Source organism: Heteronotia binoei, chromosome 11 (genome assembly GCF_032191835.1).
Source record: "Heteronotia binoei isolate CCM8104 ecotype False Entrance Well chromosome 11, APGP_CSIRO_Hbin_v1, whole genome shotgun sequence".
Classification (NCBI taxonomy): Eukaryota; Metazoa; Chordata; class Lepidosauria; order Squamata; family Gekkonidae; genus Heteronotia; species Heteronotia binoei.
This window is the reverse complement of record NC_083233.1, coordinates 50,300,813-50,324,378: the sequence shown is the minus strand read 5'-3', so window position 1 is coordinate 50,324,378 and position 23,566 is coordinate 50,300,813. Positions and strand designations below refer to the sequence as shown.

Here is a 23,566-nt window from a genome sequence, read left to right as displayed (position 1 = left end):
AATCACAGCAGAGAGTGTCTGGAGATAAACCTAAGGTTTCCCTGAAAACCAGCCTTGTGAATTGGAAGAATGAAGAAGATATCTTGGGACTCCTCAGGACACAAGTGGCACCAAGGATTCCTGCCAGTTTGGAGGACCAGAGCTGGATTAACAATCAGGCAAAGTAGGCACTGGCCTATGGGCCCCCATGCCTTTAGGGGCCCCGGGGCAGCTTTCCCCCCTGCTTGCAGCCCTCTCAGCCTGCAAACGCAGCCAGCAACTGAGCTGCTCTTTGCTTGACTTGCCTGGCATGGCTGGTGCTGGAGTCGTCACCAAGTTTGCCTCTCTCTGCCTCCCTCCCGCAGCTTTGTCAAAGGAGCTTTTGAGAAGGTGCCTACAGGCTGCAGCGGGGGCCCCGGGTGGTGGTGCAGGTGCTCCAACTCTGAGATAATTTGCAAGAAGACCCTCGAGATTTTGAATGCCTCCATAGAAGGACTGTATGCTTAGGAACAGACATTAATTTGTACTCTTAACAGGATAAGACTTTGTTCCTCTTTTTCTTACTTGTTTATTGTTCTTTTCAGGGTATGTTTATATGAGTGTTGTTTAATAGAGAGTATATGAAAATATTGTATATGTGCCTATTGTTTTGTAAGTGCTTTTCATTTTTTTAGACTGGTTTTCACAGAAACCTTGAGTTTATCTCCAGTCACCAACCTAGAGGCTGGCAACCCTGACAATGCCTGATAGGACTGTGAAGCAGTCCCCCAAGTATTAGATCATCAAAGCCTTTTGGACTTCAGTGTCCTACCCACAATCATTGAGCTGTGGTGTGCAAGTCAGGGTGGGTAAAAAAGCCTTTGCTTAGCAATAGCCTCATTTCTTTCTTGAGGAATTCAAAAAGGTAGAGTGGTACCCCTTCCCACTGCCCAGAACAAACAGGCAAGTTGCCTGTCTTAGCAGATTGTTGAACATTTCTCAGTGGCCTTATGTTGGCAATATAAGCAACAATGAAAAAAAATTATCCTGTTTGCTAAGCCAATGACTTTCACTCCAGCTTCTCTGAGTGTCAGTATTTTCTTTTTGTTTTCAAAGAGTCAGAACAAGAAGAATATGAGCTTCTGTGTCCTGATGGATCCACAGCATGTTTGAATGCCTATGCCACCTGCAACTTGGGCCATGGGCCAGGACATGCCATTGTTACTCGCCATAATTTCCAGAAGATCACCAAGAAATTTCTCACTTTGATCCAGGTACTTTTTGCACAATACATTGAATGTCTGCAAATACTGACACACAGGAATGAGCAGAATTCTTGGGTTCATGCCTAAGGCTGAACTCACATAAATTGCATCTGAGTTGGTAATTCTTCTTCACATATCTAAAAAACTTCCTATACATATAATCATGAGTGGCAAGGGAAAGAGTTCTGTTTTAATCTCTTCACTGATCTATGTATGTGTGTGTAATTTTTCCCCACTAGGTAGCATTTGACTATGCAGTTCAAAGTGGGTTAGTCTAGGCATAGTCTCGTCTTTGTCCAGATTTAGGCCTAAATGTATGTTATTTTTAAAAAGGCATTCAGTGCAAACTATTGTCCTGTTCCTTAGATTCTTTGGCTTTACAAGATTAGCTGGGTATTTATGTTGTTAGTATTTGTGTGTTTTATAGCAATTACTAGATTTTAACAAGAAGGAACATCAGAACTTTTCTCTGAAAGTACAATGAATTAGCACACCTTCTGGTATTCCACAACCAATCCATGCTCTCCTTCCTTTGTCGATCCCATTGCATATGTTTCATTATTGCAGTCAAGCCTACTTCCAGTTAACTTCTTTGCCTCTTAAGGGAATACCATCTCTACTTCTTTGTGCAACATGTTTGGTCTTGGCATGAGCTAAATGTTTATGAAATAGGCGCTGAAATAACAGGTGTTAGTAAGAAAAAACATACGTAGTTCTCAGTATTGCAGGAAAGTGAGTAATGGCATATAATTTTAAAAGGCATCAAACTAATTAAGGATTCTTAGGAGTAAGACATGTGAAACTGCACAATGGAAAAAGAGGAGGCATAGAAAGCCAGGTGGCCTCCACCACTCTTTACACACACATCCCACTACCTCCCACTTCTCCATTGGTGAAGGATGCTATTCTGTGTGGGCTGCTACTCCCATCTGCTTCAGCTGTCAGGGCTTGTTATTCCAGCTGAGCTGCTGTATATACAGTGCTATAGGAATAAGCCTCTCCAGGTTATCATCCTACCTGCTCTACCACTGCAGATCACTAAGCATCAGAACTCCCACTGTTTTTCTCTGAGTTTGGCCTCGCCTAGTATGGAGGCTATGCAGAAGATTAGGTAAGAAGAGAATTATAACATTGCAACCATCTCCAAAATGTTCTAGGACAGGGGTGTCAAACATGTGGCCCAGGGGTGAATCAGGCCCCCAGAGGATTTCTATCAGGCCCCCAAGCAACTGGCTCTTGTCTGCTTTCTTCTCCCTCTCTCTTGCTTCCTTCTACATCTCAGCTTGCTTTACAAGGCTTGCTTGATCACTCAGGAGCTACAGAGCAAAACCTAAATTTTCTCCATTGGTTGAGGCTTCTCCCCCTCCTGGTCCCCTGGGGAGGGAGGGAAAGTGCCAGAACTTCCTTTGCCCAGTTCCCTTGATCCCATGGGAGAAATACAAAGGAAACATTTTTACAACCAACAAGTGCTAATGTTTTAAGCATCTTTTAATAAAATAAATAAATAAATCTTTAATCGTGTTTGTCTGTGTCCTTTAAAAAGTTTAAAGGCAAAGGTAGTCCAAAGCACCAGCCGTTCTGATTCTGGGGTGATGTTGCTTTCACAACGTTTTCACGGTAGACTTTTTACGGGATGCTTTGCCATTGGCTTCCCCCGTCATCTACACTTTCCCCCTGGCAAGCTGGGTACTCATTTTACCAACCTCGGAAGGAGGAAGGCTGAGTCAACCTCAAGCCAGCTATGTGAACCCAGCTTCCGCCAGGATTAAACTCAGGTCGTGAGCAGACCTTAGGACTGCAGTACCTTGTCGCTATATGAACCTCTGCCTGCATACATCGAGAAACATCGAATGATTGGACATTTATTTCAAGTTCACCTGGATTTTCCTGATACAAGCTGACATTAACTTGTTGGAAAGATAGGACTGGTTTCCAGTGAATTCGTTCCTTATTTCACATGAAAGGACTAATGGAATTGTCTGTTGGACAACTTTATATGTATATATATATATGTATATATATTTCTTTGAGTATTGATACAAAGTGTTTGATCTTTTGTTGTGAGGCTGGTTTGTCATGGTAGCATTTGCTTTTGTTTTCCCTGCTGTCATTTCCTTGGGTATAGAACAGACAAACACTATGGTATAAACCCAAATATAAAAATGTTTAAGGAGTTAATTACTAAAAGTTTCTGGATAATATAGTTATTAAATTGAACATTAGTAATGCAGCATTTGGTTGTTAATTACAGTAATTTTAAGGAAATTAAAGGAGATGATACCTTCATTATTAGTTCACTCTCCTAATTAAATTCAGGTAAGCAGTTGCCCTCACCTCCACTACAAGTTAGTACTTACAGAGACTGGCTTGTTTTGCTCTGAAGTGTTCTTTTCAGCCAGGCCACATTTTGACTGTTCTGGATACTGAAGAGCACTTAGGCACCAATTCTGACACTACTGATTGATTTTTTCCTAGCCGGAACTGCTGTCTGAATAATCTGGCACTTGGAAACCAAAGCACTGGTACTAGAAGTCTCCACTGTCTCCTCTGTTAACCCCCTTCAAGTTTCATTCCTTCAGCCTCCATCTGTCATAATGCCAGACTACAGGCTTATCTTCTTCAGCGTCTTTGTCTTTCACACATACTATTACACTCATCTACCTGTATCCAGGTTGTGTCTGGCCTTTTACTGTCTCTGACCAGACTCTACCTGATTAATGTTTGCCATGTCTCAAATCATCTGTTTAGTAATTTGTTGAGAGTGCACAAACTGTCCACCAGTCTTTTATGACCCATTTGGATTCCTCTGTCCTGTCTGTATACAAGAGTACTGTAAATCCCTCAGCGAACCATTCCCCACAGAATCCAAAAAGAAAAGAGCATAATGTGCTTTATTAGGGCCAACAAAAATGACACTAAGGCAACATAGGGTTACTCTGAAAATCTTGTCAGGGCGTTCTAAATCAGCTGCAGGTTGCCAACACTTTCCACCACCAAAACGGTACTAAACAGTGTGCAAGCTTTTGATTTCAGGAAAAGTTGAAACCTAACACACTGTTTACTGTCATTTTGGTTTATTGCAATAAAAGATATTACATAGCTTTTCTGTTTTGATTTTGCTTTGAACCAACATGGCTCCCTGACACCTCTTTCTTTGAAAATTGCCTGTAAAATTTACCTACAAAATTTCTCATGCAGTAACTATGAAGTTGCTTGACTGCTTGGCAGGTTTCCAGCAGAGGTCTGCCAATTACTTTGTAGCTTTTAACATAATTTCTAACAAATAAAATCTCATCACTATTATGTGACAGCTTTAGGAAGTCCTATTCCTCACCTTCACCTTTTCTATATAGGGCCATTTCTTACACATGTTATGTACATTTTGGAAACTTTACACATCATATCAAGGTTGTTTCTTAATACCTTAGAATTGTCTCTTCTTTAGCCTCTCACATTCAATGACTTTCCCTAATTTTTCTTCATTCTAGTGCTTACTGCTCCATTCTCAGGGCCTTTCTCCCTTTCAAACATTCTCCTCCTGTTCTTAAAATGCAAAATTGTGGACAAGGAGCCTGAGCCTAATTGATCCGGCAGCAGGCAGTGCATCCCATCCCCCCTCAGTTTCAGAACATAACAACACAGCTTGGGTAGCATAGCAGAACTTACTGAGGCTACTTCTGCACACCTTCATTACAGATTGGATTCTCTTCATCCCAACTTAGTTTTTTTGACTTAAAGTATTTGGTAAAGATTTATTTTGAGGAAAAAAGGCACTCTCTGAGGTGAGTTGCCATTTTGATTACTCATGGTAATTCCCTGAAAGCCAAGGGCAAACCTGGCAAAAAAGAAGGGCATGCCTTCCATTTGTCATCAGGTATGGCGGTTTCCTCAGAAGAGGAAATTATTTTAATCCCACACCTAACCGAAACCTAAGAGATCCCACTAGCGTGGGTGTTAGCTCTGAAGAGACTGAGCCAGAAAGGGAGGAGAGTGAAATGGCAGGTGAGGAGCCAGATATGGAGACATTTATCCCAGGCCAAGGAGCTTCCCCTTCTAATCCTGGAATGCGGATCCAGCCATTTCAGTCAGCTTCTCCCTTTGAGGCTAGAAGACAGTGTCAGCCCCACTTCTGACAACACATTTTGTGAAAGCATTCCAGCTTTTCATGAGTCAACTTGTGTTCTGATAGGAACATGATGTCTCTCTCCTGTGTATCAGGAAGGCTTATTGTTTCCTCATTATGAGAATGAGTCCTTATGCCTGAATTTTTTTTTTGTGAGATACTGTGCGTTCTCAAGGCCTTCTTCATCTAGACGCTTCTAAACAAAATAAGCAACAAAAACCAAAACCCTCCAGAAATGTATGCAGACTCCACACTTGCCCCTAGAGGTTGGTTCTGTAGCAACATTGTCTTCTGATTTCTAACATTTAGGATTTTTCTAGCCACAGGTGAGTTATTGCTTGTAACTAATTTTTGTTCTTTAAGATATTTTTTCCTCCTGTTATAAAGGGAAGATTAAGAAAGATTCCTTACTCAGACCGCCTTTGTGATTGTCCTCAGGGGAAAATTGGTACTTTACATATTTTGTTGAGTGTCCTCTTTATATTAGCCTTAAAAATAGGTTTTTAACACAGCACCTAGATAATTTTTTATTTTTGTCTCACCAGAAGCTAGTTGTACTCCTTTTATCTGACAGATTTCCTTACCCTTGTTGTTGCAGAATTTTTCCATTAGTTTAGTGTTGTATCCACATGATGTTACTTAATAAATGGTTTTTTGACTGCTCAAGACTTTTAGTCAAGAAGCTTTAATCAAGCTAAAGGAAAGGAAGGATATTTTTTTCCTCCAAAGTCCGGACTAAACACCTCAAGAGTTCTCCAAGTTATTTGTTTTAGGCAAGAACAGGATAAATGGTGTTTACCCCCATTTTCTTGTTGACCCTAAAAAAAATGGGGCAGGAAGGTTAACAAGCACAGTTAACCTCATGCACATACCCTGTATGAAAAGTTTCAAGTCAGTTTTTTAAATGTTGGTTGCATATAGCAGCATTGATCCAAAACACAATTTTTAAAAAGTAATTTAATACCTTTTATTAGGTCTGACAAAATTGATGCAGACCCCTTTCTGTGTTGGTAGTTTGGTTGAATCTAATAAGATATTACACAGTTTTGATACTTACGGTAGCTTCTATCATATACCAGAAACAACATAAATACCACAAATGCATTTTCTGGACAACCAGTATCAATACAAGGCCCTTTCATACGAGTTTTCTCCCACATTGAGGAACTTGATTAAACCAACAGTTAAGCTTAATGGTTCACCAGAGAGCCATATTTAGTCAATTTTCTTATCTGGCCTTCCTTTCAGCAGTACTAAAGGATATTCAGATGACTCGTAGGTCTTCAATACTCACTAGCTTCTAGTAACACAGCAAAGTGTTCCCTAGTTATAATTAGCATTTTGGAAAGATTATTAATGCTCAGAACACTAGGAACTTCCTGGTTCTTTATCAGGAAAGGAAAGATGTTAATTACTAAATCCACAGATTTTATGCAGTTATGCTGTGAAACAAGTAAATAATTATGCAACTATTCAGTTTCTTTCTGCTATGGTTTTTGTGCTATGGTTGGTCTTTGCAGTTATCCTTATATCTCTGCTGTGCAACTTCGTGATAACTCAAAGAGAGTTAATCCTATAGCAGGGAAAATACAAGTCAAATCAGCCTTTATTGGCATAAAAATAACAGTACAGATAGTATAAATCAGGATAGAAACACAACTTTCATGTACACTTGTATGAACAGAAATTATTTCTGTGATATCTTTTGACGTGACTTTAGAGCAGAATACAGAAACTTGGCTGACCTCTCAGTAACATTGATAGAAAAATCATTCAAGAGTCTATGGACCTTAAGTACGTCAGAGCAGTTGATCAAACTTGCTAAAATGGTATAAATACGTATAATGTAGATCTGTATACAGATGGCAGTGCAGGAGAACATGAGTAATTGACTCAACACATTTTTGTTTACAAGGGCAATACCTAGCTGAATTGGCTATTTTATTGAATCTGCCATCAAGACTGGCAGAGGGCATAGCATTGCATCTAGCGAGAGAAAATGCTCTGCACTGTTGTGGCACCTGCAAGGAAGATAGTGAAAATACAGTGTGAATATCAGGCCACATAGAGGATGCCCTTCATCCACCAGTGAGAAGGATTCTTCACAGCAAGTCCACAGTTTCTTTTCCATCCACTTCTTCCCCTCCCAGTGGTTCACTTGGCTATAAATAGAGTATGAACCAAAGGAAAAGTAATTAACTCACTCTTTGTCCTGGGATCATATTTTCATGGGCCAATGGCCCTCCTTTGGAAGAAGAAGAATTCTAGTGATCATCTCAAATACTGAAACACAGTGTGTATTTTCTGAGGGTAGCTGTGGTGTTCTGCGTTTGAACAGCTAGATTTTAGTCCAGTAGCACCTTAGAGACTTTAACTCAGTAGCACCTTAGAGATAGCTGATTAACACCTGGTTAAAGGTTCAGGTCCAAATGATGTGAAAGATCTCTGCCAAAGGCCCTGGGAAGCTGCTGCCAACATAATACTGATTTAGATGTAATGTAGTAGGACAGCTTCATATGTATGTAAATGTATGGCTAGATTTCCCCATCTACTGGTGAGACAAAATGCTGTCCAAAAAGTCCAGGAACAGAATCCAAGTTAAAGTTACTGAAACAGTAGTGGAAATGTCTATCAAGATAGCTTGAGGCAGGATGTAAGGAGCAGGTCAGAAAAAGGTGCTGTACCAGCAGCTTGCAGGTGGCAACTGAATGGTTTTCTATCCAGGTTTATAGTCTTCTAGCATAGTACTGTGGGAAGAGAGGGCTTGTACTGCCACATTTGTGATCTGCTATCTGATCTGCTGCTGTTTCTCTTGCTGGAGTTCTCTGGGTACTTGCAGAGCTCCTGACCTGTGGATGGTGAACCTTCTAGGAGAGAAATCTTCCCCTGCCCTGATCCCACAGGTTGCAAAGATAGGTTTCCTCAAGATCGCTGGCTTAGGGGCTTTTACAGACAACGCTTGGCTCTACGTGAATGGGGGAGAGGGGGACTGGTGATATTCTACTTTTTATTTGAGGATGTGCCCAAGAATCTCTCTCCAGCTCTGGAAGCCACTGGGCACTAAGTCTTTTCCTTAATGGCACTGCAAATCTGAATAAGGAAGCAGCCATCTCCTCTCATTTCAGTTCATGCTTCTGCTAAGCAATGTAAGTTATAGCTGGCAAACCTGTTTCTTGTCTTTAGAACCTATTTGGAAAGAAAGGGAAGGAAAAGGCTAGGTTTGAACTGTTCACTTCTGCACCGTTCAGTGGAAAGAACCTGCTATTCCATGATGCAACTCAGTACTTGCAGGTAGTTGAAGAGGAGGCTGAACTCAGTCATGTTCTTGGCTTGGATTATGTTGCTCTCCTGCAGGGTTTGGGGCATGAAGGTGAGTGTTCTCTCTTTTCCAAGGAGCTGTGGGAGAGGGAATGGAGAAGAAACTCAAAGAACAGAGTTCAATAAATTTTTTTGTGTGCTTCTTTCTGCTTTCTTCAGGAAGTTCCCTATCCAACAGTCTGGTGCGCTGGTGCTGTATTAGCAGTGCTGAACTCCAAAAGTGTGAGGAGTGGGCCCTGAATGTCAAGTCGGACCCTCTGGTCTGTGTCCAAGCAGACTCTATGATCAACTGTATCGAACTGATCAAGGTGACCACATATAACCCATAGAGTAGAATTGCAGGTCTGTATTACATTACCCGGCTAGCCCAGGCCAGCCCAATCTTGTCAGATCTCAGAAGCTAAGCAGAGTCAGTCCTGGCTAGTATTTGGATTGGCTATCTCCAAGGAATACCAGGATTGTGACACAGAGGCAGGCAATGGCAAACCACTTCTGAACATCTCTTGCCTTTTCAGCCCTATAAAGGTAAAGGTAGTCCCCTGTGCAAGCACCAGTCGTTTTCGAATCTGGGGTGACGTTGCTTTCACAACGTTTTCACGGCAGACTTTTTACGGGGTAGTTTACCATTGCCTTCCCCAGTCATCTACACTTTCCCTCCAGCAAGCTGGGTACTCATTTTTCTGACCTCAGAAGGATGGAAGGCTGAGTCAACCTGAGCTGGCTACCTGAACCAGCTTCCGCTGAGGTCGAACTCAGGTCGTGAGCAGAGGGCTTTGACTGCAGTGCTGTAGCTTTACCACTTTGCGCCATGGGGTCACCATAAGTCAGCTGTGACTTGAGAGCAAAAAAATGTACATTATTACATTTTTTTCACAGAACTGAAGGAGGTATGATAGAGCCAAGGACTGGCCACGAGTAGTGATCAGACATGTAGTTCATGTTTTTGTAGTTCTTCTAAAATCAGCCAGCTCTGTTTTAACAGAGGCTATAGTGAAACAGAAAAACTAATCTGTCCGTTCACTGCAGGTGATGTCTCTTATCATACAGGTAAGTATCTGAAAAGCTTTCACAGAGGATCAAGGTTTGATTATTAAGTACTTATGCAGGACATTTATCATACAAAAGGACTTCAGAACTTCATTTTATCCCTCCATCCAGCCACATTTTGAATTGTGTGGATGTTATTCCTATTTTGTAGATTAGTCACTAGCCTAATGGTTGAGGTGGAATATAAACTCTGATACCTGTCATCAAAGGTCAAGATGATGTCCATGGAGCCACTTAGATATAATGCATCTATATTTAATGTTTTTTGAGGAATTTGCATAGTAGTGGAACAACTGAACAAGATAGTGGAAGATCTGTAATAAAACTCCTGGAATTAGTGGGGTTTTTTTTAAATTATTATCAGCAGGCAAGCTGCACCTCCCCACACCCATTAAATTGGGTTATGGAATGGGTAGGGGGAAGTTAACCCTTTCCTTCTATACTACACTAATTTCCTGATGTAAATGGCTTCTTCCCCTCAAGCAATTACTTGCCCCACAGGGGAAAATATACAGGTAGCCATATCGTACTTGCATGTATGTTTGTTGTTTATATAAATTTATTTGTTTATTTATATGTTGTGTTGGTAATTTTAAGTCACTTGATACGATTTCTAAACAGAAAGAATAATAAAAAGCATTATTTAAAAATAAACTCAGTAAACAAATTTAGCCATATAGTACATTGATTTCAAACAGAGCTCTGCCTAAAACATGGAGTATAAAACAGCAATTTGAAAAACAGCATCATCAACCAGAGAAAAATAATCAACCAGGATTTAAGCCTAAAAGGAGCCAAGAAAATCAAGAATTACAATGCCTGACAGAATAAAGGTGTCTTGGCCTGGTACTAGAACTTAGCCAAAGTTGACACTAAGAAAATGGTGTTCCACAAACAAGATGGCACAAACAAAAAGGCCTTGTTCTTGTGGCACATTGCCTTATCAGCAAAGATGAGGGGATGTGAACTATAATATAGTGGCTTCAATGCAAGGAAGTGGTGAGGTGGTAGTGATCATAGCTCTTTTATTATCACAGCATAGTTTAGAGCTGTGCTCTAAGAAACTGCACACTGGGCCAACAGGGCCAACTATACAGACACTCAAGGTTCCCGCGCTAGCATGCTATTGGACCATTCAAACCAGCAGGGGGCCCATGATTGGACCTGGACAGCAGAGATTTGGATCCTGCTGCCTATTGTTCCTGAGTCCCCAAGCTCAGTCTTATAGGCTCCAGTGAGCCAGGCAAGAACACCATACTTTATCCATATATCTGATCACCTATACAACATGAACCAGGGCTTGAAATGATATGCATAGCTTCTGGGCTGGTTCATAGAGCAACTAAAGGTCCTTAAGGCATCCTGGTCACAGGCTTTTTACAGTACATCCTAAATGGAGTAACACCTTTTAAAAGTTCATTAACTTCAGTGGATTTAGAAGGGTGTGTAACTCTGCTTATGATAGTACTGTGAGTGTTTTAAAGGCCAAGATCAGTCCCTTGAATTGGGCCTGAAAACAGTAGACATCCTCCCCCCTCAAGTTCTTGTTTGTTTGATATATCTGTAATTGCTTTCTGCCACAACATCTAAGGTGGTTATAATTCAAAACTGTTTACATTTTAATGCACATGATGCAAAAGGAAAAGAGGATATGAAGGGAAGAAGAAAGCAAGCAAATTCATTTATAAACTGAGAATTTATGAAATGGTTTTGTAACGACAAGATGGAATAACTGCTTTGTAAAACAGGTCTCTGTAGAAAGGAGCCACATAGCAGTTGGTTCCAGGCCAGGAGATGGTAGTTTCTTGATTCTGGCAAAAACTCAAGTATTAGGAAAATTTGACTTTCTTAATGTGGCAGTTTGCAACCCACTAAAAAGGCCTTTGTTGTGTTGCAGAACAATGTGGCAGATGCTGTTACACTAGATGCCACACATGCCTATTTTGCCAAGAAGTGTGCACTAGTTCCTGTTGCTGCGGAGTACTATGGTGAGCTTGCTACTCTGATTCATGCAATTAGTGGAAATATGGAGCTTAGCACCATGCTCAAAATTACACTCAGTAAAACTGCTGCCAGTGCCCATTCCACAGCCAGACTTCAGAGAAGAACATCTCTCATGCCTCAGACTATGTTCAGAAGACATTTGCCACCTGAAGTTCCTGTGCATCAGCCACTGAACTAAGCTTTTGTAATGTATTTTGATCTGAGGTGGAATTATAGTTTTTTCCCCATGTGCTGTTACATATGTGATTGATCAGTCACTCATGTAAGTAATCACTTGAAGTTGCCAGCCATTGAGTGACAAACATGCTTGAATAAGCAGCTCATAGTGCCTTTCATTGTAGCTGTCTTCTCAGACTTGTTGCTGCAAATACCTAGAGGTCAAAATGACTTTGTAATTAGCCAGAGTGCTAGTAGCCTGAATTTCCCCATAAAAAGAAGCTGGTATTACCATGTTTTATATAGAAGATCTTTCTTGTGGTTGACCTGATGAGTCTACCTTGCAACACCATCTTTGTTCAGTGGGCTAAAGGTGAAGTTCAGTGCTGATCAGCAGCTAAGGAGTCTTCCTCCTGTGTCCTCTCCTGCTTTCATTTTTTTGGAGTCTGGCTATAAGATACAATTTCCCCATGCATGTTCATAGTCCAGTCAATAGATATGTTCTATGCTTCCAAGAAGCATGTGTAGGCCCAATTCAGATTATACCTGTAGCATGCAGAGATCTAAATCTTACCTTATGTGCCATTTTCCCAACTAGAGTAGCCCTAAGGAACACTGTTTTCCCTGTTGAGGAAATTTAATGTGTGCTGATGGGCTATGTGTTTAGGTTAGGAAAATTGTATATGCTAAGCCCCCTCTCTCCACCATGTTATATGGACCCAATCTGAATCACGCCCACCTATAGATGGGAAGCACAGAACTCCCAGACCATTCTGTTGACCTGGCACCACAGGTCATCACTGGGAAAAATGAATTGTGTAGTTAGGTTCTCAGTGCCACTTCTACATAATTTCTCTGTTGCACAGGGCAGGAATCTACAGAAGCTGGAAGAGAAGGACAAGAGACACTGACTCCCCTTACAGGTAAATGGGCTGGCCTGAATTGAAAGAGAACTGGGATGCTAATACAGTTATCTTAGGAAAGTAGTTTTTCTTCACTCTGCAATTCCCCCAGTAGGATGGGGTTTAAAGAAATAGCCCTTTAAAAAGTCAGTTGCCTGAAGTGGAATTTTCATTCTACCCAGTGCTTTTTGTTTGTCTGTTTAAAAAATTCTTTTGTAAAGGTGCTAGTATTTATATATGTTTGCACTGATTTCCACCAATTTTCCCCTCAGGACTTGGGAGAGCTCCCACAAAGGCCTGATTTTATCACAAATTAGCATGGGGCGCAATCAGAAAGTTCTCTGCTGCAAGCCTCACTGAAGTGAATGAGAACTGCTCAGGAGCTCATTAATTCATTTAGGTGGGACTTTTGAGCTTCTTGATAGGCTTCTTGCCATGTGGGTCATACCTGTCTGACTATAATAATAATAATTTTTTTTATTTATAACCCGCCCTCCCCGCCGAAGCAGGCTCAGGGCGGCTAACAGGACATGGTATATACCATGATTATTGTATAAAACAATTGTAAAATACAATTAATAAATACATTTAAAAAACAGTTACATAAAATTTAAAACTACAATAAGTTAAGGTGCTACATTCAATAGGTATATTCCGATGGCTAGGTGTCGCTTTCAGGGTTCCTTATAAGCTTGCAGAAAGAGGGTGGTTTTGCAAGCCCTGCGGAACTGATTAAAGTCCCGCAGGGCTCGCACTTCCTCCGGTAGTTGATTCCACCAGTGGGGGGCCATTATAGAGAAGGCCTGCTCCCTCGTTGCTTTCAGTTTGGCCTCCTTTGGTCCAGGGATCCTTAAAAGACTTTGGGAGCTAGATCTTAGTGCTCTCTGGGGAACATGTGGAGAGAGGCGGTCCCTAAGGTAGGCAGGTCCTCGGCCATATAGGGCTTCTGCTCTTAGTGGCATCCAAAATCCACCATCTCTGATTTGCTTATGGCAAGGCTGGCTCAGTTTACTGTGGACACTGGGACATTTTTAATTCCTAGTTCCTCTTGCTGTGCCATTCTGATTTCTAACTGGTTGCTGTTTCCACACAGCACTGCCTCCCATCTACACAGTTGCCTTGACAAAGAAGAATGACAAGCACATAAACATTCACAATCTGGAGGGAAGGCGCTCCTGCCACAGCCATGTGTACAGTCCAGGAGGATGGCTACTTCTTTCTCAGTACACTGTGGGGGCACTGGAGAATGAGTTCCTCAGCTGCAACATCAGCTCTGGTGAGAATACCAGCAAAATCTGGAGACAGCCTGATGTAAGAAGGGCGAATAGAAGGGATGTTAGAGCCTGCAACATGCAAAGCCAGCAATAAGATTGTATCGTTTATGTTGAATATTTCAAATATCAAAATACAGTAAGTGCATGCATATTCCAAGATAGTTTGCTAGCTTGTAAAGTAAAGTAAAGTAAATTTATTTTTGTATCCCGCCCTCCCCCGCTGAAGGCAGGCTCAGGGCGGCTCACAGACATGGGACAACCATGATTTGAATAAAATACAATAAAGACACAACAGATTAAAATACAATTAGGTTACATAGATTAGTTAAAATAGATAAAACAGCTATTATAAATTAAATTAAGTTAAGGTGCTACAGTTCACAGTCATATAAAAGATGGTTAGGTGGCTACAGGTCAGTTTAGCCGGGTTTAGCTTGGACCCTGCCTCCTGATTCAAGTCTAATCTTAGTTTATAGTCTCTGCCAGGGCTTTTTTTTTTTGTAGAAAAAGCCCTGCAGGAACTAAGTTGCATATTAGGCCGCACCCTCTGACATCACAATCATTTCACACAAGGTTTTTTTTTGTAGAAATAGCTCAGCAGGAACTCATTGGCATATTAGGCCACACCCCCTGATGTCAAGCTAGCCAGAACTGCATTCCTGCTTTAAAAAAAAAAAGCCCTGGTCTCTACAAGCTACAGGCTCATGGGACTAGTATTGGTCTTCATGGTGATCTTGTGGACCCTCCAGTTCAATTCAATAGAGTGCTAGACACAGTGAGAGAGAGAGATTGGTATCATTCCATTGGATAATAGCAGGTGTTCCTTCTCCAAAGCTTACCAGGATTACTTTTGGAAGAGTTGCATGCCAGGAGCCAATGGGAGCCTTTGCAAAGTCTGTATTGGACAAAAGGAGATGGAAGGAGGCAAAGGATTAGCCAGGTGTGCTGCCAATCATAACGAACGCTACTATGGAAACATGGGTGCTCTCAGGTGAGCAGACTAATATCCTAGCAGCTGCTTAATTTTTTTACCAACTGAGATATTGGTTTTGTCTAACATATAATTTGTAAAATTTTTGTGGTAGCTGCCAGGTGACAATTGAAGTGCCCTCAAAAGGCCAAGAACAAATAATTAAAATTGTGACTGGGAGAGGCCTCAAATGTCAGAGAAATCAACGTTCGCATGTATTCCACATGAATGATGTGTAGGTTCCTGATGCAGACATAGTTTGTGCATCTTCTGAGCACTAGAGATGGTGAATGCTGACATTTACTGTTAAGTCTTAAAAACTTTGAGGTCATCACAGCTTGTTTTTGTGCCTTTCACCCATTATACAGAAAATGCCTTTTACTGGTGAACGATTTAAATGAGGATGATATCTAGACATTTGCTGAATACATTCAGCTTGTTTTGAAACTGAATAGTGTCAGAATCCTCCATCACTAACGGAGGGTATCTTGGGAAAGGTTGTTATTCCATTTTTTCCATGAGGCAAGACAATTAGTGTTGCTTTCTAATTCCATTCCTTCTTCCAGTGACTGGCAGTTTCGAAAACTACTGCTCTGCTCTCTCTAGTTTTGAGGAGCAAAACTCTCTCTGCTTTTCTTTCTTTGGATTAGCTAGTTAGGGTGGGAGGAGAGCCAGCTAAACTAGACATTATGCTAACAGCAGAGACAGATGGATCAGAGGCTTACATTTTTTAGACTGTGAGGTACAATGCAGGTCACTTCCATTATCAATGCCAATGGATTGGGGGGAGGGTATTTGACCTGGGCCTCAAAAGGGAGCCTCAAATTTAGATACCTTAAGTTTTTGTTGTTTTCCGCACAGGGGGAGGAACCCTTTCTCTGCTCCTTTTTGTCTGGTAAATGTATTAATTTGGGCAGTTCTTATCCCATGGATTAAAAATATATCTGTTTTAATATGTCCTGAAAGTGCCTTAGTAGAATTCAGAGTAGACCTTCTTAGGATTGCTCTCTAATTTTCCCTTCATTCATTCTTATTCTAGATGTCTCCTTGGTGACCCCAGTGGGAGAAACTTTGGCGATGTTGCTTTCTTGGAACATCATAATCTGCTGCAAAATATTGAGTGTAAGGTGCTATTTTCTTTATAATTTGGAAATTTTCTTCTCCAAACAAGATTTTCCTCACAAGTTTTCAAAGTTTATGATACCATTTGTTTGCTTCCTGCAATCAGCAAAATTCTTATATTTCTGGGCTTCCTTTTCTAGCAAGTAAGGGTAATGAGGGAAGGGGATTAGTTAAAATTTACAAAAGGGTATACAAACTACTTTTATATTATTTTAAAAATAAGGGTCAGGATGACATAAACTACATGGCATTTCCATTCCAGTTAAAACTATGCTGCAGAATGTGTCCAAGTTAGCTTGTTCAAGGAATTTTTAAATCACCCAGTTGTCTTTAGGTTAATGCTTGCAAGCCTGCCCAGTCTTTGCCTATCAGTCCCTGTAATGTTCTAACTCCTACAGCAGAGTTGAGAGGAGGTACATTACTACAGAATTACTCTTTCAACTGTGGTGACCCAAAGGGAAGTGTCCGTAGTCTATGGAGGGGAAAGTGCTGGGAGAACCCAGGCTGGGAAGAAGGACTTTGCTGCCACCAGCAGTGGAATTGTTTTTGAGAAGATGCTACTGGATTCCTTGTCATAGGCTGCCAGGACTTTCACAGGCTGGGGACTTGCAAAACAACACAACTACAAAAAGAAAGCTTTAAAGAAAATTAACCCTTTCCTTCCTTGAGGTGGGATGGTAAATGGTTTAGAGGTGTGTCTGGATACTCAAGGAAGCACAGTAGCACTTTATTTCAAGCAAAAGAAACAGTGTATATTTAGGGGAAAAATACAGAAGGCATAAGTAGTAAGTAAAAGACTAACTGAAGAGTAAGGACTCAGGTACAATCAAAGGCAGAGAGAAATAAAAACATAAACACATCACACTTGTCAAGTAAACCCCCTAGCCTAATGTATAATACATCATGGCCAGTGAGGTAAATACCTTCTGGGGCAGGGATGGCCAAACTTGCTTAGTGTAAGAGCCACATAGAATAAACGTCAGATGTTTGAGAGCTGCAAGACATGAACACCAGATGTTTGAGAGCCACAGGACAGGAAGGGAGGTTAGGTAAGATGGAAAGAAAGCAAATGGGGGGGGAGATAGAAAGGGAGGGAGAGGTGGAAAGAAAGTAAGGGCGTTTTCGCACTTACCTTAAGCCGGAGCGACATCCCTCTTCACCGCGCAGCGTCTGCACGGTTTTCGCACTAATTGCTCCGGAGCACCTGGAAGAGCCGCAAAGTCCCGCGGCTTTTGCGGCGCAAATGTAAACCGGTTTTTGGCGGTTTACATGTGCGCCGCAAAAGCTGCAGGACTTTGCGGCTCTTCCAGGTGCTCCGGAGCAATTAGTGCGAAAACCGTGCAGACGCTGCGCGGTGAAGAGGGACGTCGCTCCGGCTTAAGGTAAGTGCGAAAACGCCCTAACTTTAACTTTAAATGCATTCCCTAAGCTGGCCAATGGGGCAGTGGGGGCTTCAAGAGCCACACATTGTGTGAAAGAGCCACATGTAGCTCCCAAGCCACAGTTTGGCCATCCCTGGGGGGTTGCAGTTACCCACAACAATTTAATTACATATATAGCACAAAAGGATTTTAGGGAGGGGCAACATCACTATCACCTCATCAACCCTCAGTTCTGAATGTGCAAGTTCCTCCACAAAGGAAAATCATGTAATAAAAATATTTAGTATTCTCAGATTTGCTATTTACAATAAACTGACTAAGGATGGTCACAAACTAGCTCACAAAGTAAAGCAAAGTGAAGTTCATGGCAGATCAGCTGGCACTATTCACGAATTCTCAAGCTGTTTGTGGAAGGATACATTTCCACACAGGCTTGTCCCTGCTCAATCTAAATGTTTACTAAACATCAAAGCAGTAGGAAGGTGGAACTTGGAGGGCATATAGAGAAGCATCCAGGGGAACTTTGCTGCAACTTTGCGGTCTCTAGTTTGCACAGGATCCATTCTATACACTCCTAAACCTGCACCTGTCATTTCCCCAGAAAACACTTTCCTGGGGGCACCTTCTTTGGAGGGTCATAATTCAAACCCCATAAATTCAGTTCTCACCAAACTTGGAGGGCAGGTAGATCCCTTTTTTGTGAGTTTGGTGTCTCTAGGTTTCACAGAATCCGTTCCATACACTCCTGAACCTGCACCTGTCATTTCCTCACTTTCCTGGATGTACCATCTTTGAGAGGCCATAACTCAGACCCATAAATCCAATCCTCACCAAACTTGCTTCCAAGTAGAGGAGAGTCAACTGGAGATCCCCTGCAATTTTGGTGTCTCTAGTGTCCCAGGGAACTGTTCTACCATATGATGAACCTCACAAACCAAATTGTTTCATTTGACGACTAAACATTTGTGACAGTTCATGGTTTGCAAACCAGGCAGGCCGCAAACCAAATTTTATTTTCCCAGTTTGTGGCCATCCTTGGTTATTTGCATAAGTTTCCTAGTACCAATATCAAATCTTTGGATCCTGTTTACAACATATACTGGCCTAATGACTGGCTCTCTTAACAGTTTCACTTCCATTCCTTTGCAGACTTGGAAAGCTCAGGCTGGGGGACAGGAAGCACTCCCAGTAACTTTGAACTCTTATGCCTGGATGGACATCGTGCTGCTATAGAGGACTGGAAGGCCTGCAGCCTGGGCCCTGTTCCTCCTAACATAGTGGTGACACGCTCAATGGCTGTTAGTAAGGTCAATGATTTCCTGCGTCAATCACAGGTCAGCTTGGAAGTTGTGGATTAAATGTTTTTTGAGTTTATTAAGGATCTTTTGAGTTCCACAATATGTGGGACGGAAAAATCCAAATGATACCTCCTACCCTAGTTCATATGCACAGACACCACTAAAATGAATGCAAACTATGAAAGAGAACAGTAATTTTTTCAGCATAAATTACAGAAAGATGGTCAGTCACCTGACAAATCTTTGATGAGTGGGAGCTAGTAGCAGCCACTGCCAAAAATCCAAGAGTTGTCTAGCTACTAGGCCTTTCCAATTCCTTGTTGTGCAGTTTATGTAAGAAAACTTCCTAGCAGATTGTGCCCAAGAGTCAGTTGTATTTTGCCTACTATCTTGGACTTAATGATGCCTCAGATTTGCCTATTGAGATAGTTGTCTGATTAAACCCGAGTGAGCCAGTCTTTTGCATACATTCATACAGAAGATTCAGTAAGGATCTGGGCAAATATTGAACAATCTAGCCAAGAGGCATGGGAAAGAAAGATGAGAAAAGAGTCAGCTGTCTAGGCCAAAACCATAATTCTGCCTGTTTAATTTTAGGATCCAAGTCTAGGGTCTACATTTCGGCTCTTCCAGTCACAACAGTATGGAGAAAGTGACCTGCTCTTTAAAGATGCCACTCACTATCTTGTTCCCGTAAACCATCTGGATTATGAGGCAATTCTTGGATCATCTTTCTTCCAGTTTGTAGAATCTGTCTTCAACTGCACACATGCAGGTAAGCTGGGCTGCTCTGAGGGAAATACAGCAGGTTAGACCTCTGTTAAGTAAACTGTGAACAGATTGTAACTGACCTGTGAGAAGCAGTGTAGTCCCACGGAAGCAGATTCAACTAATCCTCTGTCTGTCTGGTAGCCTAGATTGTCCCCCCCCACCCCGCGAAAACATGCACACTCCAGCTGGCCCAGGATATTCAGAGCAAGAGTAGTATAGTGCTTAAGAGGGAGAGTAGTGAAAGCCAGAAAGTCCCTTATGCAAACTGCTGTAAGGAAGCCTTAGCCCCACCTGAAGGAAAAGAACAATTCTAGGATTTCAAAAAGCAACAACTGTGGTTTAAGAAAATGCAGGATTGCTGAAAGTATTTTTATCTTAGCATTTCCTGGTGTTTTTTAAGAAAAGGAAATCACTGAAACACATCATCTTTTGTGTAATTCCAATCCTTGAGTAGTTTTAATTTCATGCTTTACTCCTGATTCTGATATTGGTCAAAGAACAAGCAAAAAAATCTATCCCTCAGTTGTTTCAGCCTAAGACTCAAGTAGAATCCTAGAACAGTGTTTCCCATTTGCAGGGTTGTGACCTGGTACCGGGCCATGGAAGCCTACGGGGTCACAAGAAAAGCCAAAACTAGCCCTGCCCCCAGCAAAACTAGCCCCGCCCCATCTCTGTGTTGTACAGAGAGGAGCTGGGCTGCCTCTCCTTCCTTCTCCCCCGCTCCCAGTGTTTGAGAGAAAAGCTGGCATCCACTGGCACTTTAGACCCATGAAGTGTTCTTCAGGGTATGAGCTTTCATATGCCTTGCAGTATGTTCTTTTGGGGAGATTTTTCTGGGAGGCCTGGGCGGCAAAGAAGGGTGTGTGTACTATTTCAGCCAGGAGGGGCGGGGAGTGGGCATTCCAGTAGCTATTTTTTTTTAACAAATGACCCCTGGGCAGAATTGTTGCTGGCTGGGGTCATCTGATGGTGAGGAAGGCTTTTTTTTTTCTTTGCCCCCCCTTTTTTCCCTGCAAGTGATGCTCTGTCTGTATTCATGGTGCTGGGAGCAGGGGGAAGCAACAGTGGGAGGGCTTCTGGTGCCCTGGCTCCACTGGTGGACATTCTGGTGCTTTTGGGGCATTGTATGAGGGAATTTTGGACTGAATAGTCCACTGGCCTGATCCAACATGGCTCCTCTTATGTTTATGTTTTTTCTTTCCATGTCTTTCTTTTCTTTTCTTTTCCTTTCCTTCCATTTCATTCTTTCCCTTTCTCTATCTTTCTTTCCTTCCATTTTTACTGGATGAAACTTTTCTGTTCATCATACTGTTGTTGCAGACATAGGAGCTCTGCCAATGAAAAATTGGCACCTCCAGTTGTAGCCAGCTGGCCTTCTATGAGATTTCTGTGTGAGTGAGTGAGAGGTGTGGGGCAGAAAGAGATTATTGAAGATCACTGTGGTATATCTCAACAGCACTGGAAGTGATGGTACTATGAACTTGGCACCATTTTACTGATCCTGCTTTTAACAGCTATTTGTCACCAAAATTAAACTCCTCCTGTAGTTATGAAAAAGGATGAAAGAAATTCACTGGCTAAGTATCTGCACAACAGGTTGCTTTTAAAGGCATGGGAAACACAGCCAGTAAAAAGCTGCAAGCCCCTCATAAATATCTTTTTTGGGATAACTGCAGAAAAGCTTGTATGAACTTCATATAACTTGAAATTAATTAATTAGTTGCAGTACAATTATCTGCTACCTTTCACAGCAGTTTCCCAGTGTTTCAACCAAAGAAAAGTATGAAAAATAGCTGTCAAAAGATTTTCTTGAAACCAAGCAAGCTTGGTTGTAGCTTGAGGCAGGGTTCCAGTAGTAGCAGCTGAAGGAAGGGTCTACTAAATGTGTCAGCATATTTTGAGGTAGAGCAGCTGCCAGGGCCCAGTATGGGTGGTACACAGTGCTGGCATTCCTGATGGCAATGGCAACAGCACTCCCAACTGCATACACTGGCCAGTGCTGTTGAGGAAGGGATGTGTAGGTGGTGCAGGCAATTGACCATGGGCATTAGGAGTGCTTGCAAGCTGGAGAAGAACACACAAATAGGTGCATGCAGGTGAGGGAGTGGAAAGAGAAGATCACCACTTTCCACCCCCATTTTGGCTCAGCATGAGTTTCAGAGAGATTTTTCTGAAAATGAATTTACTTCAGAAGAGGCAGGTTTGGGGGAGTGCCCTGGAAGTGACATTGCAGGAAGATGTGGAGTTTTGGTTCAGTGTGCCCCAGAAGTGATATCACTTGGCCCTTCACCACAGGAAATGACATAATTCCTGTCTCCCGGCTCCACCCCCAAAGTCTCTTGGCCCCACCCCCAAATTTTAGTGGGCCACGAAGAAGTGTAAAAAAACCCGGGCCACGGGAAAGAAAAGTTTGGGAAACCCTGTCCTAGAAGGTAGGATCCCGCAGGAGAGCTCAATATGCAGAGTTAATGCTATAAGATTCAGACTCAGCAGGGACTAGGGATGGTTAATTCATTCAGAAAGTTCTAGTCTCTTCTTGCAGTTTCTTATGTACTATTCAGGTTTATTCTACTTTGCTAATTAATCAACAGTTGGCAGTGGTTCATAACTGACTGAATTGTTTGCTGTTGAAGAGAGCTTTGTTTTCATGTTTATCCTGCAAAATTATGTAACACATCTTTGTCCTAGGGAATAGTCTTCTGGCCTCTGCTCTCTTCCCATTTATAACTTTGGGTATATATTTTTCTCTGCCTCTGCACTTAATGTATCTGACAAAGTATCTTATGCCACAGTAATTTTTAGTCTTAAGGTGCCAAAACCTTTTTTTTCCTGCACTTTGGGAAAATCATAGCACCCAACTCTGAGCGTTGGTAACATCATAAATCAAAATAATCCTCTTTTGGTTTTCAGACATCCTTGACATCTGCAAACAAGATACTTGCACCAGTGCTGCCCCACACTGAATATCCACTGATAAACTCCATGGACTAGACTGGCTGAAGTACAATGTGGTGTAAAGCTGGTTACATTAACTTACATGAGGACTTTGGGTATAGAGCAGCTTGATAGGTACATTTTAAAAAAAATACAAAATGGATTCCTTTTTTGCCTGTCAGAAACAAGGTTACCAGTCCAGGGAATAAAATTGTATCTATCAACTTAACAAAATATTTGGCAGGTGGTCTGAGTGTTTGTCATGTTCAGCCAAAGAGACAGAACATTTACAATCTGATTTTCATAAATTAAGGAATAAATAATGCCGTCATCTCTCCTCCTCCTAGAATATATAGGTGTTCTTAATTAGTCATTAAGATATATTAGATCACAGCAGTTTACCCATATTCTACTTTATCCAGTGCTAAATGAGTGAGGACTCTAAGTCAGGGGTGTCAAACATGCAGCCTGGGACCGAATCAGGCCCTTGAGCAACTGGCTGTCATCTGCTTCCTTCCCCCTCTGTCTTGCTTCCTTCTGCATCACAGCTTGCTTTACCAGGTATGCTCAACTGCAGAAGAAGCTACAGAGCAAAGCCTCCATTTTCTCCATTGGCTGAGGCTCCTCCCTTGGGGAGGAATAGCTTGCTCTGTTAAGCTTCCTCAATCACACAGCAGAGCTACTAAGCCAACCCTGTCTTCCTTCTGTTGGCTGAGCCTCCCTCCCTCTCATGGTCCCCTGGGTAAGAAAGGAAAAGCCAGAGCTTCCTTTGCCCAGTTCCCTGGATCCCATTGGAGAAATACAAAGAAAGCACCTTTAAGACAAATGAGTACTAATGTTTTAAAACATGTTTTAAGTTTTTTTTAATTAAAAAAAGTCTTTAATTGTGTTTGTCTATGTCCTTTATAAAGTTTATATCTCTGCTACCTAATCTTAAATAGGTACACACATAGCCCGACCCAACCCAACACGGCTTGGCCCAACAAGGTCTCATTTGTGTCAAATGAGTTTGACACCCCTGCTCTAAATGGAACTGTAAAGT

The 23,566-nt window shown here is 41.8% G+C and overlaps 1 protein-coding gene across 1 annotated transcript in view; it reads left to right on the top strand.

Moving 5' to 3' along the window:
* The window catches only part of LOC132578989 (melanotransferrin-like), a 36,703-nt gene extending 13,945 nt beyond the window's left edge, over window positions 1–22,758 (top strand). The window contains exons 8-18 of the mRNA XM_060249142.1: window positions 1,075–1,232; window positions 8,530–8,716; window positions 8,824–8,972; window positions 11,609–11,699; window positions 12,738–12,794; window positions 13,867–14,049; window positions 14,882–15,038; window positions 16,057–16,139; window positions 18,671–18,855; window positions 19,417–19,594; window positions 22,501–22,758. Coding sequence (XP_060105125.1) covers window positions 1,075–1,232; window positions 8,530–8,716; window positions 8,824–8,972; window positions 11,609–11,699; window positions 12,738–12,794; window positions 13,867–14,049; window positions 14,882–15,038; window positions 16,057–16,139; window positions 18,671–18,855; window positions 19,417–19,594; window positions 22,501–22,553 — 1,481 coding nt within the window. The 3' untranslated portion in view covers window positions 22,554–22,758. The remainder of the gene's footprint in view (window positions 1–1,074; window positions 1,233–8,529; window positions 8,717–8,823; window positions 8,973–11,608; window positions 11,700–12,737; window positions 12,795–13,866; window positions 14,050–14,881; window positions 15,039–16,056; window positions 16,140–18,670; window positions 18,856–19,416; window positions 19,595–22,500) is intronic.
* The last annotated feature ends 808 nt before the right edge of the window (window positions 22,759–23,566 follow it).